General features: G+C 42.3%; 1 protein-coding gene across 1 annotated transcript in view; it reads left to right on the top strand.

Moving 5' to 3' along the window:
* Positions 1 to 20,012, top strand: part of HIP1 (huntingtin interacting protein 1) — a 174,165-nt gene that overhangs the window by 38,052 nt on the left and 116,101 nt on the right. Inside the window, exon 2 of the mRNA XM_077480445.1 lies at positions 12,129 to 12,192. Coding sequence (XP_077336571.1) covers positions 12,129 to 12,192 — 64 coding nt within the window. The remainder of the gene's footprint in view (positions 1 to 12,128; positions 12,193 to 20,012) is intronic.

Below are 20,012 nucleotides of genomic sequence, written 5' to 3' on the forward strand. Positions count from 1 at the left end.
CTCAGTGACATCAGCCCGCAGCTGGCTTTCGCCTGCTGATTCTGGGTCACAGGAGAGCATAAGTGACCCACAAGAGTAGTATGGTCAAAGCTCTTTTAAGCCCCTTTCACACCGAGCCGCCTCGGGAATCAGCGGTAAAGTGGCACTATTTCTAGAGCTGCTTTACCTTTATCTTAGCGCCGCTATTCGGCCAGTAGCAAGGCGGTTTTAACCCTCCACTAGCGGCAGAAAAGGGGTTAAATCCGGCCGCAAAACACCGCCGGAGCAGCGTTTTGCTGGCGGTATCGCGGCGCTGCCCCATTGACTCCAATGGGGAGCAGCGGTGGAGGAGCGCTGAGTTCCCCGCTCCTTCACCACACCAAAGAAGCTGCTGGCAGGATTTTTTCTGATGTCCTGCCAGCACACCGCTCCAGTATGAAAGCCCTCGGGCTTTCACACTGGAGTGCATGGAGCAGCTGTTTTAGGGCGTTTTGCAGGCACTATTTTTAACGCTATAGCGCCTGAAAAATGCTCCAGTGTGAAAGGGGTCTTAAAAGGGTCTTATAGTTCTACTTTAATGTCAATGCAGTGGAGGACAGTGAAAGTGCACATTGATGCAGTGGAGGAGGGAGGAAGTGCTTGTCAATGTAGAGGTGGAGAAGGGAAGTGCTCACTGGTATGGCAGGTGAATAAGTGCACACAATATTATTATATATTTATAAATACATTTTAAAACGTTAATCCAAAACTTTTTAAAATAAATTTGCACCATATTTGAAAACGCTAATACAGGCAATTTTACCTGTTGCTGAATGAATAGGTATGTGCACCCACCTTTCGTATTATATTGCTATAAAGCAGTTAGTCTGAATTACTGATGGGTTTGTAATGAACCCTTATGGTACAAAGTATTTTTTATTTCTTTGGTTCAGGGTCTGTGTATGAGGTGTGCAGATAATACTTTTATGAAAAATGACTAAGTTGCAGGTAGGTATATAGTGATATTGAAGACAGTCTTTTCAGTTTTATCCAGTCTTACCTGCAGTGACTCTGTATTTAAACAAGTTGGACGTTATCAAAATGATTAACACCTGAGTGCATCATAACATTATGCTGAAATGCACACTGTTCCTGAGTGTTCCTTATGCATCATGACACAATCACATGGACGCTCTGAGAAAAGATTGTCCATATGGTACTCTGTTCACATTTCGCTGTTCAGGGGATTTTTGTCCGACAGTTGATGCTCAACAGCTGTAAGACGGATTGTCAGCTGACCTTTCTGTACTGTGAGCTGAACTCTAGATCCAGGTCACATCATCCAATCTTCCTTTGCTGGATTCTGCATAATCATTTCTGTCCTGCTGTTCAAAGATCAAGGTGACCTACAGCAACTGCCACTGTTTTTCTACTGAATTTATTGGCTTATACCTGCCCTTTTGAGTTTTCCACTAGATACAGCTGTTAAAGCTATTATCCAAAGTGTCAAATCTTCATAAACTGATCTTCAATCTTGGCATCTGGCCATCCTTACAGAAGTGGGGTCATTACTCCCATAACTATTTATCTTGAGCTGTGCAATGTAACTTGTAGCATGGATGCACAGGACATCATGTATCACATTTTTGTCATAATTCCTTCTCAGGCAACAATCAAATTCACCTAGAAAAATTGCAGTTGAAATCTAACCTTGGTAGTTGTTCATACAAATAACAATTCTTTATTTTTTATTCTTTATTTAAGTAAATTTTTCATCATTACAAATAAAATAGAGTGAAAATAAGGGACCGTATCATATCTATAAGATTATACAACCACAGAAAAAACATAACATTTGTAGGACAATATCAGGTATTCCTTATCTATACTCCATAGGCCCTAACCCGTCCACACGTGATCTTGATCCTGTCTATTTCCTATTCCTCTAACTCTTTATGCTTTTAAACTTTACTTTATCCCCCCTTCCTCCCCCCTTGAAAATATCCCTACAACCCATAAATCTCGCTATATGTCTTCGTTAATTTAAATGTTTTACATATTTCCCATTTTCTGTGGGGTTCGCTATCCCCTTCTTCCTCCCTTTCAAAGTAGTCCATCCTAAAAATATTGTCTATTTTTTCGAACCATTCTTTTATCGTGGGCTCTTCCAGTTCTCTCATTTTTTTTTTCGGGATCATACTAAATGTTTATACAAATAACAATTCTTACTGCTGATATGTTGATATAAGGATAGCCCTCTTTTGTACAGAGAGAAAAAAAAAAAAAAACAGGTGAAATGGAAGTTCACCCTACAATTAATCTATTAACACTAATGCCCCATACACACGGTTGGATTTTCCGATGGAAAATGTTCGTTGGGAGCTTTTTTGTCGGAAATTCCGACCGTGTGTAGGTTCCATAGATTAATTGAAGTTCACCCTACAATTAATCTATTAGATTAATTCATAGATTAATTGAAGTTCACCCTACAATGAATCTATTAACACTAATGCCCCATACACACGGTTGGATTTTCCGATGGAAAATGTTCGTTGGGAGCTTTTTGTCGGAAATTCCGACCGTGTGTAGGCTCCATCAGACATTTTCCATTGGAATTTACGTCACACGAAATTTGAGAGCTGGTTCTCAAATTTTCCGACAACAAAATCCATTGTCGTAAATTCCAACCACGTGTACACAATTCCGACGCACAAAGTTGCACGCATGCTCAGAATCAAGCAGAAGAGCCACACTTGCTATTGAACTTCATTTTTCTCTGCTCGTCGTACGCGTTGTACGTCACCGCGTTCTTGATGTTCGCAATTTCTGACCAAATTTATGAGACCATGTGTATGCAAGACAAGTTTGAGCCAACATCTGTCGGAAAAAATCCGCTTCACATGCGCTTTACAGGCATTATTTGTAGTGCTAAAACACCTGAAAACACCGAATCTCACACAAACATAACTTTTTGTATCATCCATAATGAAATTTTTGAGTATAGCCTCAGATAAACAGTTTCAAATATTGAAGTATAAAAAGTACTATCATCCAAATATTATATAAAAATAAAGAGAGGAGAGAAGGTGCGGACAGTTGCTGAGGCTGTCCTCACACTCAAACCAAGAGGAAATGCTTGTGGACTATCCCGGTACTGATAGGCAATCAACTTCAGGAAAAATTCTCATTTATTACATACAAAAAACATACAATTGAACAGAATCAATATTTCAATAAAAAGGGAAATTAAACCATACAGTATACAGTATATAATTACTCATAGTTTTTTTCCCAAAGGGGATATATGATAATGGAGTTATCCTGATAGATTAAAGGTCCTCTACTAGTTGCTCGGTCTTATTGCCACTTTGTCAGGAGGAGTAATCTATAAAAACAGGTAGCTTATTTAGGACATGTGTACATACACATTGGCAAGCAAATAATATTAACAGAACAGCAATAACAATAACATTGAGAGGTTGCTTAACCAAGAGCCCAAAGCCAAAAAAGGTCTCAAAAAAGCCAATTGATTCCCCCCCGTGGTGGGATTATTAGCGGAGAGTAAAGGTTCTAAGGTAGTGAAAATGTACAGGGTAATGGGTAAGAGATATACAGGATTCCGTTGGAATAAACGACAGGGGAAAAGAGGGAAGAGGAAGTAGGGGAAAATATAAGAAAAGAGACAGCAAGGGGGGGTGGGGGGGGGGAAGAGTGGGAATGGGGTAAAACAAAAAACAGGGGAGGTAGGTGAAAAAGAGAGGGAGGGAAGGTGGAAAAAAGATGTGGGGGAAGGGGGATGGGGAAAGGAAAAAGGGGGGAGAAGGAAAAAGAGGGGGAAAGGGAAGAAGGGGGAAGGAGGGGGGCAGGGAGAGAAGGGGGGTTGGGGAAGGAGAAACATAGTGAGGGCAAGGGAGGGAAAGGACAGGAGAAGGAAGGGAGGGGAAAGGGATAGGAGATGGAAGGAAGGGAAGGAGTGTAGTATGAAAAAAGGGGGGAAGGGATGGGGGGGAGAGGGGAGGGGGAAGGGGGGAAACAGTTGTTACTACAGTGGAACAGCAGGATAGAATGTAACTAGAAGGTAGTACACATTAATGATTCAGGTAGCATTAACATTAAATGATCTCCCCAACCCGGAAGGTGACAAAATGCCGGCGCTGTGTGACGTCATTGGGTTTGGCTCCCCACACTCATGTCAAATGGGCAGATAGCCCAAAACTAAGGCAATACAAGTGGGAAGTGGCCTTCTCGAAGACCAACCACTTCCACCAGGGGAGTCACGTGGCTGCTGTTTAAAGGGAAAAGAGGAGGCACGCAAGAACCAATCGGCTGAGAGCATGGGATAAACCCAAGACAATCAAAAACGTGAACCATCACAAATAGAAATACAGTGGCTATTTTTAGAATACGGTGTAATGGTCGGAGATAAATTCTCCACACAATTAATACGATACATTCAAAAACGTAAAATTAAAAACAAGGCATGAAGTCTGGCAGATTAATCAGCCCAGGACATAAAAGGTTTGTAGGAGATCATTTAGTTGAGACCAGGAGTGGTGGCATTCAAACGTTCAATCCACAGTATTTCTCATTACAAGGTAATCTCTTGTCCCAGTCCCTCCTTTTGGGCTTTAATACACTCAAGAACCAGAAATTTTACCGCCGTGATGTCAAAACGGGGATACAGGCCAATATGGCTACCCACAGTGGCTAATTTGCCACTACTAGAATAATATTAATGATCACCAATTCTCTGATGGAGTTCTCTTATTGTTTTACCCACATAATAGGAATTACATTTGCATAAGATAAGGTAAATTACACCCATCCTACTACAATCAGAATGGAAGCGTGGTTTAAACAATTCACCGTTTGGTAGCTGGAACCTAGTGCCCTCAAAGGTCCATAGGCATTGGGGACAGTTTCCACATTGGAAGGTACCCTTGGGCCCAGTCGACAACAGTTCTGGTATTTGATAATGACTGTTGGTCAACCGATCTCTTAAAGAAGAGGCTCTCCGGAACACCAATTCGGGAGTAGGTCTCACATGCCTAGTCAGGACATGGTGTTCTTGAGCAGATGCCAGTGGTTAGACAGTATCTTTCTGAATTGTTGATGATGGGCAGAGTATTTAGTGACAACTTTGACTGTTTACATTTTTTTAGGCTTAGGTGGAGGGTAAAGCAAGGAGTTCCTAGGGCAAGCTAGTGCTCAATTAAATGCCCTCCTTAGATTAGTATGTGATTAGCCTCTCAAAAGAAGCTGATCACGTAGAGCATTAGCTTGTATCCAAAAATCTGTCTCAAGGGTACAGTCGTAAGCCTTCGTAAGCGCAAATATTCTCCGTGCAGAATACTGCACACCAGTGGTTGAGGGTGGGCACTTGACGCATGGAGTAGCGTATTGCCAGCCATCAGTTTACGAAATAAGTCTGTACGTAAAGTACCATCCAAATGTTTGGCAATAGTCAGATTCAAAAAGGAGATCTGAGTAGTGTTAAAACTGAATGTGAATTTCAGATAAAAATTGTTGGAGTTGAGAGCATGAATGAAGTCCAGTAGCCCATTTCTGGTGCCAGTCCAAACCATGAACAGGCCACTGATGTTCCTATACCATAGTAGGACATGGTCCAGAAATGGTGCATACCAATCGTCAGAAGTTATATGTCTCTCCCACCCACCCAGATACAAATTAGCATAAGCAGTGGCACAAAATGACCCCCTCCCTGAGTTTGAAGATAGTACTGATTATTGAAAGTGAAATAATTCTTCATCAAGATAAATCTTAAAACTTTCAAGATGAAATTATTCAAAGGCCAGGAGGTCTGTTCCTGTTCAGCATTTCCTCTTGGTTTGAGTGTATGAGAGGACAGCCTCAGCAACTGTCCGCACCCTCTCTCCTCCCTTTATTTTTTTGTATCATCCAGTGGGAAAACTACACTGAATAATGTCACCTTAAAGTGGAACTAAACCCATTGATTTAATTATTTAACCTAAAATTGTTTTTATAGTGACTCACATTTTTTCATGCTTGCTTTTCTGTAGTTTTGTTACGGTGTTTGTATTAGATATTTACATTTTTGGATTAGCAACTACAGCCAGTTCTGTTACATACCAGCTGTTGAGATAATATATCAGCTACTCTACATCAATAGGCCATACACAGTGCAAATTTCTCTCCTGCAACCATAGGTTGTGGGAAAGAAATTTGCACGATTCCTCCATCAACATACACAGTGCTGACAGGGGAATCCTTCCTGATGAGCTATTGTCTGCTTCCTGTGGGGGAAGCCATTCCTGTTAGGAGATGACAGAGATTATCTGTATTGGCTATAGGAGCTGCTAGCGATAATCGTAAGAGAATCTGGCAGGCTGGTTGCAATCGATCAACTGGGTACATTCAGCCTGCCCATTAACAGTTTGAATCTTGGCCTGTTCCTGCCGGCTGAGATTCCAACCATGTATTGCTGGCCATAAAGGCAGTGTATTGTTTTATTGAGCTGCCTGAATTATCTTAAATTATCTTAAATTGATATATAAATAAATATATTATTTAGGAAACAGGGTGATAGATATAAATAAATACTTTTTGATAGATAAAAATATTTGGTGTTGGATACTGTACTGCCACATCCACCGATGCCACTCTACAGAGCTATAACTGGGTCTGCTGGGATTGTCGTGAGCACACAGGGGAAGTTTTAAGCAGGAGATTATACATGGTGAAATGGCCTGTACCTTTATAATTACATTGTGAGGCTTCATTCTGGAGATGTCTTTTTTTTTTTCAGTGAAATGCATAGAGATAAATACTCCGGCCTTCCACATATAAATAATATTTAATTTAGGAGGAGGCAAGGCATAGCTCAACTTTAAAAAGGAGGCAAGCCACATCTTAACTTTAGGTAGTTGCCTGTCCAGGCTCCACTTTAGGAAGGGGCAGTCCGCAACTTTATTTTCGCAAGGGGGAGGCCAGAACTTTACTCTAAGGCTGGGTTCACACTGCTGCGGGGGGAGATCCGGATGTGATTCGCACCGCAAATCACATCCGATCTCCGTAGCGATGCGAGTTCAGCCATACAGATAGTATGGCTGAATTCGCATCGCTCCCGCAGCAAACTCGCACGGGACCCTTTTTTTGGTCCGCAACAGAATCGGATCGCATGGGTGTTCACACCATGCGATCCGATTCCTGTGCGAGTCGGCAGATCGCACTGCGATATGCGGACGGATCTGGGGGTGTCATTAACATATCATTGACACTCCCAGCCGTCCGCATAGGGCAGTGTGAACTGCCGGCGGGAGGTGTGCGATGCGGGAAAACGCAGCGGATTTGCGGCGTTCCCGCATCGCTGTGGTGTGAACCCGGCCTTAAGGTTGGGTATATCAGAATTTATTTTTCAGAAGGTGCAGGCCTCAACTCATATTTTCAGATGTACAGAATTGAGCATGCTGAGTTTGGAGGCTCTTGGGGCCAACTGAAAGCTCACTAAAGTTGTGTACAAACACATCTAGGTGTCTGCTCTGTTCTCCTCAATAACCTTCATGTTCATATCTTTAAGGATAACAGGACAAAAGCCAGATTTTTCAGGGATGGAATGTTTGTCTACAGTGCCTTGCACAATTATTCACCCCTTGGCTTTTTACCTATTTTGTTACATTACAGCCTTTATTTCAATGTTTTTTTCATCTGAATTATATGTGATGGATCAGAACACAATAGTCTAAGTTGGTGAAGTATAATTAGAAAAATTTATACATAAAACTATTTTCCAGAAAAAAAACCTGATAATTGGCATGTGCGTATGTATTCACTACCTTTGTTATGAAGCCCATAAAAAGCTCTGGTGAAACCAATTACCTTCAGAAGTCACATAATTACTGAAATGATGTCCACCTGCGTGCAATCTAAGTGTCACATCAGCTGTCATTACATATACACACCTTTTTGAAAGGCCCCAGAGGCTTCAACACCTAAACAAGAGACAACACTAACCAAACACTGCCATGAAGACCAAGGAACTCTCCAAACAAGTAAGGGACAATGTTGTTGAGAAGTACAAGTCAGGGTTAGGTTATAAAAAAATCCATAGGAGCACCAGTGTATAGACCTCCCCCAAAAGGCCCTGCCCATTGAAATGAATGGGCAACGCTGGCGAATGGCCTTCAAATCGCTTCGGCAGGGCCACAACATGGGCACTTTTAACCCTTTTTTCGGCTGCTAGTGGAGGTTAAAAGCATCCCGCTAGTGGGTGAAAAGTGCCGCTAAAACTATGGTAAAGCGCCGCTAAAACTAGCAATGTTTTACCACTAACACCGGATGTTTTCAGTGTGAAAGTAGCCTAGTTCCCTTCACTGGAACTAAGGGGCCAAGCCCAACACCTGAAAAACAACCCCACACCTTATTCCCCCCTTCACCAAATGATTTGGACTAGTGCGCAAAGCAAGGTCTATAAAGACATGGGTGAGCGAGTTTGGGGTGGGGGAACTTGACTGGCCTCCACAGAGTACTGACCTCAACCCGATAGAACAAATTTGGGATGAATTAGAGCGGAGACTGCAAGCAAGGCCTTATTGTCCAACATTAGTGCCTAAACTCACAAATAGGGTTATGAATACATTTTCAAGGCACTGTATATAACATTACAAAATTATAATCTTATTGCAAAATAGACAGACCCATAGCAGAAATGTACTTTCATTTTGTACGGAACACTGTTATACTTAAAAAAAATAAAAAAAAATAGGGAGAGTCAAATCAGCAAATTCCCTGTTGTGTCCACATATGCCTGCCCTTCCTATTGCAGGGGAAGTGATATTCAGCATTGGTGCACATGGTGGCTGACAGGACAGTTTAGGGTCACACCTCCTTAGTAAAGGGCTTGTATCTGATATTTCTCAATATGCTGTATGGCAGAAATGTGGCTGTGACTAATTTTCAGAGGAAAGTAGTCTGTTAATTTAGTGAAAAACATTTCCCCATTTTGTAGAATATTTCAGGAGATGTAGTTTAGGAAATGATAATAAACGGGTAGATAATATAAAAAGCAGGTATGAAAGAGGCAGTATGAAAGTTAAGGAATGAAAGGTATGAAAGTTGTCAGTCTGCTATGAAGGCATAACGTTTAATAAAGTTTATCAAGTTTAAGACCCATAACTGATCACAGGCACAAAACCACTTGTTGTATAGAGAAGTTATTTATTTCAGTGGTCTGTTCCCCCCATCCGGGGATATCAAGTACTGGGCACGGCATAATGTGTTTGGCTGACATGCCCTGTTATTCCGTTTTCCTTCTGGGAAATAAACTGCATAAAAACAGGAAAGCAGCCAAAAGAATAGTTTCTGTTTACCTCAGTGTATGTCAGACTGAACCTTGCAGTGATTCACCCAGCTTACTCTCCCATCCATTCCTACTGGGAGCTCAGGGAGCGGCCATATTGCCCCTTCCTTGGCCTAGAACTATGTAATACAATAGTGGCTGCATCAGATAGGAAAATCAGGATCACCAGTAAGACCCCTTTCACACTGGGGTCACGGCCGTGGTAGCGCTAAAGCTTTGATCGTTTTAGTGGTGCTTTAGCGCTAATTAAGCAGCACTTTTTGGCCACTGGTAGGATGCTTTTAACTCGCAATGGAAGGCCAAAGAAGGGTTTAAAAGCACACAAGGTTAAAATCGCTTTTCAGGTGCTGGCCGTTCATTTCAATGGGCAGGCAGCATTTCGAAACTGCTCCAAAGATGCTGCTTGCAGGGCTTTTCCTAATGTCTGCAAGTGCACCACCGCAGTGTGAAAAGACACACGGAAATGAATAGGAGGCGCTTTACAAGTGCTGTTTCTAGCAATAAAACGCCTTAAAACCACCTCAGTGCCACTGGCTGTATAAGAAAATTCTGTGGATTCCCTCATTCACACCAAACAGTGTGGATGGAAGGAATCTTCGCTGTCAGTAATTGTACTCTGAGTTATCTGATTGGATGCAGTCACTGTACGGCTGACAATTTTCCACCTGGACTCTTTGATTTTTTTTGTCAAAATTTTGTCAAGCTAAGTGGTGCCTACTAGAGATGAGCTGGAGCATGTTCGGATCCTTGGTTGAACCAACCTGAGCTATCCCAACAGGAAGCTGTCACTGTACTCAGCCAATCATTAGAAGCCAAAGTATTCTCTGCCTCCCACAGCCTCACAGATACACATGTCTTGCCTCAGCTCCTTATGATTGGCCCAGTACAGGTGACAGTTTTCTGGTGGGCTTACAGGGCCACCCATGGATTAGCAATAGCGTACATCAGATTTTAAGAGATAAATTTGGATGAAATATATTCTTTAAAGGGGTTGTGAGAGTTTTAATGCAATAATTACCTGCAAAATGACTGTTAGTTTGAAAACAGAGGTTTAATTGTCTAACCTCTTTACCATAAATTTTCCTGAAGTGAACTGATAGAGATCTGAATACAGAATGCGCAGGTTCATGTTATCTGATTCTAGATCAGCTCACATATGTCTTCTGGAAATCTCTTCTCTTAAAGCGGAGTTTTAGCCAAAAGTAGAACTTCAGCTAATCTGTCTTCCCCCCCCCCCCCCCCCACGATGCCACATTTGGCACCTTTTGGGTGGGGGGGGGGGGAGCGTCCGGCCCCCTCTTCCTCCCTCCCCCTACTGTGGGGTCTGTAGGAGAGAGCAGCACACTTTGCGCATGCGCAGTAGGGACATGGCTGAGAGGCTTCACTGCCGGGTTCCCTTACCGGCAATGGCAGCGGCAGCACACAACAGCCGATGCAAAAATCAGCTGCGGTGCCGACGTCGATGTCCTAATATTTAAAGTCAGCAGCTACAGTATGTATAGCTGCTGACTTTAAATTTTTTGAGGAGAAGGAGGAACTCCGCTTTAAGCCAGCCATACATAGATTGATAATTTGCCGGTTTAGCAGGGACTGCCCAAATTTTGATCCATTTATGGGCATCCTAGTTATACAGAAGTCAATCTACCAATTGGTGTATGTACCATTCGCCTGTTTTTTTTTGTTTGTTTTTTTTATAGAAATTCATAACTGTAGTCTAGGGATAACAAGTAGCTCTTTTCTAGCTAAATATTTCCCCTCACTATTCCATCTTTGTTTTAATTTCCCTATATTTCGTCAAGCTCACAATTATTTACATATTAAAGTGTTACTAAACCCACAACAGTAAAATCAGTTTGTATATGCAGTAGAGCATGCTGGTTATACTCACTGTGGAACCTAAGGGGTTAATCCTCTGCAATGTGTAAAAAGGTTGCTTGATCTTGCCTTCTCTGATCCTCCCCTCCTTCCACTGTCCCCAAATAATTTCTTGATAACACAGAGTCTATGGAGTCAACTGCACATGCTCAGTTTGGTGAGTATTGCTAGAGAGCTTTTTTTTTCTTGGGCGAGTGCATGTGATCAGCACAATGCCAATAAGCACTGTCCAGACAGAGGGTCAGGGTTCCTGCTGCCTCATAGGATAGTCAGAAAACTCCTAAAAGCTTTAACCCAGGGTTCCCAAACTGGCGGCCCTCCAGCTATTGCAGAACTACAAGTCCCATCATGCCTCTGTCTATGGAAATCATGCTTGTAACTGTCAGCCTTTCAATGCCTCATGGGAATTGTAGTTCTGCAACAGCTGGTGGGCCACCGGTTTGAGTCCCCTGTTGTAACCAGTACTTGGCTGGACATTAATAGTCACAGGACTGCTATACTGTATACTGCTGATGAGAAAAGGTTTTTAGCAGTTTATATTTACTAAAATAATTGCATTTCCATGTTCTGTGTACCGTGGGAGACCAGATATAGTGAATGCAGGCTCCTGGGTTTAGTAACCCTTTAAGTTTAAGTCATGTATTTTCATAAACCAAGTTGTAATATGTTCTGTAGCTTGTTAAGGGCAGTCTACCTTAGTATAACGCTTTACGTGGATTTGTAGAACTATCAAATGTTTGTGATGCATGTAATACACATCCATTCAGTTGGCGCAGAGAGAATTTGGGCCAGGGACGGCATTCCAGCTGTTGCTTTTAAAATCCCTTCTAATGCCTATCCACCAGGCTCTGGGGTGGCGGAGAAGCAGCTGCAATGCTGAATGTTGCCTTTACTGGTTTATTATCAGTCTGTTGTGTGTAGGTCCTCTCTCACCTCTCTCTTCTGTTTCCTTTTTCAGACTGTGAGTATAAACAAAGCTATCAACACTCAAGAAGCCGCTGTGAAAGAAAAACATGCAAGAAATATCCTTTGAAAAGAAAGAAGCAGGGGATGCACAAGGCTGCAACACAATGGTGTTCTGGCAGGGCATGTGGGAGGAAGGGATCACAATTACTTCTAAATGGGCCTTTACAACAAGAAGTGTAGCATTGTGACACCTTTATAGGTTTAAAGCGGGGGTAGAAAGGGAATGCCAATTGGTAGAGCACATAAGGTTTTTGTTTTTTTTTTGTTCCCACAGGGCAGATCTGACAGCCTGTCAGGCTATTCTTAGGAATAGAATTAATATTTTACATATTCATAAAACACGCTACTTTGAAAGAATGGAGGAGAAGGCTGGTCCTGGCTTAGCAGCTGGAGATGCGACTTTAATGATATGTTAGATGTGGTTCTGTTGGCCATGATCATTTCTCTTATTTTTAAGTACATTGGCATTGTTAACTTTCTGTTCTTGAAAAAAAATTTTTTTTCTATGCAACTGTTTCTGTAAAAAGCAGAAATAAGTTATATAAAATAAATCTAAAGCCATTTTGTTTTTCGTTTTGGAAGGAGTGGGGGAAAGGTTAGAACCCCTCTCAGCTTTTGATTGATCTCTGTGTCTCTGCTGGGTTGATTTACTCTCTCTATTGATCCTGGTGACCACTGGCCTTGCAAGTGAGGAAAAATAAATAAATAGCGGTCAATAAAAAGGTGAGGTTAAAATCCTGCAGGAGGGACACTTATTCTAATGGCAACTGCCTGGTAGGGGGTTTACCTCACTTTAGAGATATTTTCTCTCACTTCCCACCCTATACTGACATAGATTTGCATAAGAACCAATGGTTTCGCTCACACACAACATTCGTATAGCTCTTAAAGAGGAAGTAAACCCTGATGGGTTTTACTTCCTCTTTGTTTCCCTGCAAAGGTAAAGCATAATAGGCTACTATGCTCTGTGACTGGCCGGAGTCGTATGACGTCACTCCCGTGCACGCACATGGGAGCCGCCAGTCACGGCATGACCCCAGCTAGAAACGGCACAGCGTGCCCTTTCTAAATTATGCCGAATACATCGGTGCATGCGCAGAACGATTCATCGTAAGGGGAAAAACCACGTAGGTTTACGAGATATTAGCATCTACAGGTAAGCCTTAATCTAGGCTTACCTGTAGGTGAAAGTGGTTGTAAAGGGTTTACAATCCCTTTAAGGCCCATACACACGGTCAGAAAATCCGAAGATAAACTTCGCCCAATGAACGATCTGCCAATTTTCCGATCGTTAGTATGCTGCTTTTGAAATCCAATTACGAATTTTCGGCAGACAAAAACTGGATGTGCAGGCTTGAAAATTTTTGTCTGATGTGACCACAACATCCGATTTTCTTTTCATTAGTATGGTTTTCTGATAAAAAAAAAATCCAAAGAGCAAGACTAGGCATGCTCAGAAATGAAAGAACACATACAAAACAATTCAACACAATGGGGGTTATTTACGAAAAGCAAATCCACTTTGCACTGCAAGTGCATTTGAAAGTGCAGTCTCTCTAAATCTAAGGGGTAGATCTGAAATGAAGGGAAGCTCTGCTGATTTTATCATCCAATGATGCGCAAGCTAAAATGCTGTTTTTTATTTTCCTTGCATGCCCCCCTCGGATCTACAGCGATTTTACTTCGAAGTGCACTTGCAGTGCAAAGTGGATTTTCCTTTAGTAAATAACCTCCATTACATCACTTCTGATGATGAATTCTGTTGTCCAAAAAAATTCTGATAGTACCCTCTTCACTTTTGATTTGAGACTAGTATCAAACAAAAAAACGGATGAAAATTCGTTCAATAATCTGACCGTATGTACAAGGTGTCTGTTCTTCCTCCCAGGATGCCATCATTAGGATACCACTATTTCAGCCAACTACTCATTTATTTATTATAAGTTATGGAAAATCCATTGGGGGAGGAACAACATTTGACTGAGGCAGTTGGAAGAAGATAGAGATTCTGTTAGGGATATCCTGAGTGATCCAAGAAGATATCATGTATTGCCAGCATAACAAAATGTATTGGTTGGTTAAGTGCTCTAGTCACCCTTAAATAATGTCGCTCACTATAGAAATAAAAACAAAACCAGATTGTATAATCACAGGTTCCCTTGATACTGCTTTGTGTCTGCTGGCAACATTGGAGTCTAGTGTACCATATTGTTGCCTTTACAACTTGTGCAGTGACTCATCCTGTGGCAACTAAGCGTACCATGTGTCTCATTGAGAACATTGGCCATAGATCTCTGCTTCTTTGCTAGCCTAGAATCCTGGAGTTACTTTGCTCCCTGTAAGTATTAGTCAACCTAACACAAGGCTGGGCATTAAAGAGAACTCCACATGATTACTTCTATATATACAAATCTGGTATGAGACTCTAGTTGTCTGAGACCCTTGTGCATCTAGTAGTTCCCAACCAGTCTACCTTTGATCCTGATGCTTCTTGGATTTTTATATACATGGTACCCTGCTCAGAGTTGAGCGTTAGAATTATTGTTCAGTTAAAGTGGGTACATCATGCCATAATTCCCATTCACTTATCATTTTCAAAATGTCCTACCCGCTTCAAACTGTGTTCAGTGAATTGTATATACTTCAGTTGTGGTACAATCCACTGTTTCTCTTGGTGGCAAAGATCAATGTAGTCCTTCAATATTTCTGATGTTAAAGTTTATTTAAAATTTTGCAAGCAGTTTCCCAGATAGCAAGGATAACTTGCCACACCTTTGTGGCATTATTGAATTGTAAGTCTTTTGAACTTGCTGCACCTCTTCCCTGGCAAGTTGTACACTTTCAGAACACTTGAAGCACAAGTTCTAGTTGACACTTCTCCAATTTGTAACAAATTTGCGTGGCAAGTCACTAGCAAGAGCAAAGTTGCAGTGGTACATCTATAGCAAGAGCTCTGCAAGTCTATAACCAGAGTTAATCAAGTCTCCATTTTTAGCAAGAAAAAAGAAGCAAGCAGCACAAATGTATAATCCCACAATCTGGTGATAGTGAACCCACTGCTATTAACCTAATCCACATAACACATAACAACACATAAAGTCCATTTGTATGATAGATGAATTATTTTATGCAATGATACAGGGTTTATCATTATATGATTGTTGGATTGAATGTATTTCACATGTGTACAGTAAGGGATTAGGTTAATAGCAGTGGGTTCACTATCACCAGATTATGGCATTATAGATTTGCGCTGCTTGCTTCTTTTTTCTTGCAATTAACTGGTGATCATTGGCATGCGCAGGGTGTGTGCCTGGGCACACCCTAATCACCCCAAGCATATTAGCATTATCGCTCTGTGTGCAGGCAGGGAGATGGGAAATATCTCCCTCTGACAAGTTCTGCCATTCATGAAGTGCTAACTTACTTCTCTTTCACTGTACCGGCTCTATCATAAGAGTGTGTGTGTCTGTATGTATATGTAATATATATCACACACATGCATGCCTAGTTCCCTACTGCGCATGTGTGAGTCAAGCTGCGCGATACTACTGGTCCCTGCTGTCTTCTGGGACCTGTGTGTCTCCTAGAAGACAATGGGGGGGGGGACGGAGAAGGGGCCGGATATGGCATAAATATACTACGGCTATCCATGGCCAACAGTGGGAGCAAATATCTGGATTATACAGGTATTTGCTCTCCCCTCCTGCCTGAAAGGTGTCAAATGTGACACGGGGGGGGGGGGGGGGGGGGATTCTGAAAAGCAGAAATTCAATTTTTGGGTGGAACTCCGCTTTAAGGTGAGCTGCTAGCATATAAATATAAACAAGGAAAAATAAAACATTCCAAATTGTGCTTCACCAAAGGGATATTAGGGTTAGTCACTCCTTGATTTCTACCTCTCTGAACTCCATGTCAGATCTCATGGATACCACTCACCTCTCTGCACACCACTCCCCAGCGCCAATTAAAGAAAAACCTTACAGCAGAGATGAGTGATGAAAATTCAGCCACAGTGCCCCCTGTGGTGGGATAACTATAACACAACATAACTGAACCGGAACTTGCAGCAGACTTGCAGAATGGTTGCAAAGAAAGTTGATCTGGAGTCATGCAATGCGGACTTGCTGCAATTGTGGAACAAACGTGTTAAGCCTGGCAAGTCTAGCACTAGCTTAGCAAGTCATTTTCAAACTTGCAGCACAATTATTTGCTATCTGGATTATTAGGGTTAATCGGTATATTAGATGGGGATTACTGTCATTAGCATGTTAAAGAGTTAAAAGTTTGTTGCTGATGATGCTGTCATTACCAGTGGACTCAGCAGACAAAAATGATTAATTTCCTTTTTCGGAAAACACTCACTCGGTTGTGTTTCCTGTCCAGCTTTCATTTCCACATTTCCTTGTGATTCAGATGGTAATCTGAGGTCTTCCTGGTGGAAGTTGCAAAGGCTCAATTCCTCCCGGGTTGTAGATATGACACTGTGTTCTGCTAACTGCCAACTGTGACTGTAGCCTTGCATTACAGTGTCAGCAATAGTTGTAATCTCTGGGATACAACATTCTTTGTTTTCCTTTTTTTTAAACTATAGGTTACCAGCATTGAAAATAATTATTTAAATTCATATAAGAACTTTGCCTATGAACCATAGCTTCTGTTTTCATCTTGACATTGAGCATCAGTGTTTTTTTTTTTATTGCCAGTGACCATTTGCTAAGCGATGTAAATGTCCTTTTATTCTTGACTAAGCCTACTGTAAGCTTCTGGGTGTCTCTAAAGGAGAAAAAATGAATTATGTGAAAAGAAACTTGCCCAGAAGCATTTTTAGGAGCTTGCTGCATCTGAAATTGGATAAAATATATGTCATTAAAGAGTTATATGTAGTAGCTAAAACATTGATTTTGAATAGAGAATAGCTAAATCCATGACCATGGTCACCAGGACTGGTAGAAAAGGGAGCCTTCCCAGAGACGCATTGCCTCTATTGCCCATTTCATAGCATCCTTCATGAAAAGAACCAAAAAGAAAATGCAGAACCAAAATATATTCAGAATAACCCAATAAACAGTGATAGACCCAGGCAAACACAGCTCCAATGTTATGCAGCTACAGCTACTTGACTCATTGCTCACTATAAGATAGAACTTAGTGAAGACAAATCTTCAGCTGTGAGCTTCAAAGCTGTCCCTGGTCTCATTTATCAGTAATAAGTACATTATCTAAAAATAAGTGTGGCTTTCAGGTGCTCTTGCAAACGGGCTAAGTGGTGGGAGGTTAAATGCCTTGTCAAGCATGTGGTACCCCAATGACTGGTGTTTTTACCACGCTTGATCTGCTTGAGGCAAAGTTTGCAAATTGCAACAGTGTGATTGGCTGCACATGTGCAAAAAAGGCCCAGACTGGGATGTGGGCTCCACAATCTGATGGACTAGGGTGACTGCTCGCTACTGTTTCATGATGGCTGCCTCTCGAATACATCCTACCTCATTGGGGTTGTGCTTCACCCTCACTTGCCTCCTTTGCTCTATCCAGAATCCAAGTTGCGTTAGTGACCTCATCATCACCCCCTTCATCCTCATCATCACTGGAGCCAACTTGACAATACGCTGCGGCTGGGGGAAAATGACTGCCAATTTGTTGTTTATCAGTGTTTTCCCCTCTCTGTAGGCTCATGTTCCTACTTAGTCAGAACCAACCTCAGTAAAGCCTGTGCATCATCAAAGAGCAAGTGGCTGATGCTGTGTTCAAATAACTCCTCCATGCATGGTGCTGGGGCTATGGCAGGGGTATCTGTGGACACAGAGGCAGAATAAGCCACTTTTGCAGCTGTGATGGACTGTGCACTAGTTTCTGCTTGAGTGGTAGAGGATGAGGAGGAATGGGATAGTTTAGTAAGCCAGTCAACCACCTCCTCTGCATGCTGTGGCTGGATAGCACTGGCAACATCACTAAACAGAGAAAATGGTTCCCTACCTGAGGACAGACACATCCACCTTTGTCTGTGGACACATACACTGCTGCCCCCCTCACAGTGGCATGGGAATGTCTGCCTCTCCTTGTTGGCTTCCCAGACATGATGGGGAGGGGGCTTATTACCAAAATGTAATAGAGATGGATGCGCTTTAATCAATGGAAAGTGGGGTTTGATGCACTTTAACTTGAGAACTGCCACTGACAGAAATGTCACTTCAATGTACTGCAGTAAAACTGCACTGACACACTACAATATACTGCAGTAAAACTGCACTGATGCACTACAATATACTGCAGTAAAACTGCACTGACGCACTACAATATACTGCAGTAAAACGGCAATGACGCACTTCAATATACAGCAGTAAAACTGCACAGATACATTACAATATAATGCAGTAAAACTGTACAAATGCACATTAATGCATTGAGGTAAAACTGACCTGACACACTACACTGACACACTACAATAGATTGCAGTAAAACTACACTGATACACTTTAATATACCATATTTATGGGTGTATAACACGCAGCCCAAGTTTAGGAGGGAATTTTAAAGAAAAAACCTTTTAGGAAGGAAGTTTAAGCAAAAAAACTTACACTTAAATGCCCATTAATGCAGCCTTGTCAGTGTAATTTGCAGCCTTCCATTGCAGCCTTGTCAGTCATTTGCAGCCTTCTATTGCAGCCTTGTCAGTCATTTGCAGCCTTGTCAGTGTCTTTTGCAGGCTTGCCTTTTAAAAATGACGCCACCGAGTTACAGAGCAGATGTCCTGTGTATCTCGGCGGCGATTGGTAGCTCTCGGACATTCTCTGCGGCTTTCAGCACACTCGGCCGTTCTCAGGGCCATCTTTAAGGCAGGGCAAAAGGGGCAGCTGCCCTGGCCCCTGTCATTGTTGTGGGGCCCAAAGCATCTGCCTCATGCTTGCCAACTATCCCAGTTTACATTCCCTTGTCCCTTGAAGTTTTAGTCCTGTACTGCTACTAATGCTGCCCAGCTCTGCCCTATTGTGTACAGATGACTCACCTGCAGACCTGTGTTTACATGTAAATACTAGAATTCATATGTAAATGGCAGTCATATGCATATGTAAATAGCTGAGGCCAATGGCATTGATATGTAAATAAAGGCAGCATTAATAGGTAACAACAAGGTCTGGGGAATGCCCAGGGAAAAAACCAAAGCCTACTTACCATCAGCTCGCAGACAACCAAATTAACCTGTCTAACAGTATGCGTTAAAAACAGGGGTTTAGTCCGCACGCATTTGCAAACGCATGCGTGAGCCACAGAGCCACGTCAAGGCACCCTGGTATCTGTGGTCCTAACACTAACATGGTGTCCCCGCAGTGGAGGCACATGCATTCTGATGGTTAGATGAGGGCAGGTGGACTGAAGGGGAGCCACCCCTCCTTAAAGGTACAGGACCACACCAAACACCCAGCAAGAGCACAATGGCAGCAAAGGTGTTGGTGCGCTGCTGGACCAATGCAAACACTACTGTGTTATCAAGAACTTGCCCACCGCCCTCATCTATAGCTGGCTATCGCAGTAAGTGGCTTTGGAAGGCTAAACAACAGGTAACAACAAGGTCTGAGGAATGCCCAGGGAAAAAACCAAAGCCTACTTACCACCAGCTCGCAGACAACCAAATTAACCTGTCTAACAGTATGCGTTAAAAACAGGGGTTTAGTCCGCACGCGTTTGCAAACGCATGCGTGAGCCACAGAGCCACGTCAAGGCACCCTGGTATCTGTGGTCCTAACACTAACATGGTGTCCCCGCAGTGGAGGCACATGCATTCTGATGGTTAGATGAGGGCAGGTGGACTGAAGGGGAGCCACCCCTCCTTAAAGGTACAGGACCACACCAAACACCCAGCAAGAGCACAATGGCA

Source organism: Lithobates pipiens, unplaced genomic scaffold (assembly GCF_037356315.1).
Source record: "Lithobates pipiens isolate NorthernLeopardFrog02 unplaced genomic scaffold, aLitPip1_a1.2 Scaffold_16, whole genome shotgun sequence".
Taxonomy (NCBI): Eukaryota; Metazoa; Chordata; class Amphibia; order Anura; family Ranidae; genus Lithobates; species Lithobates pipiens.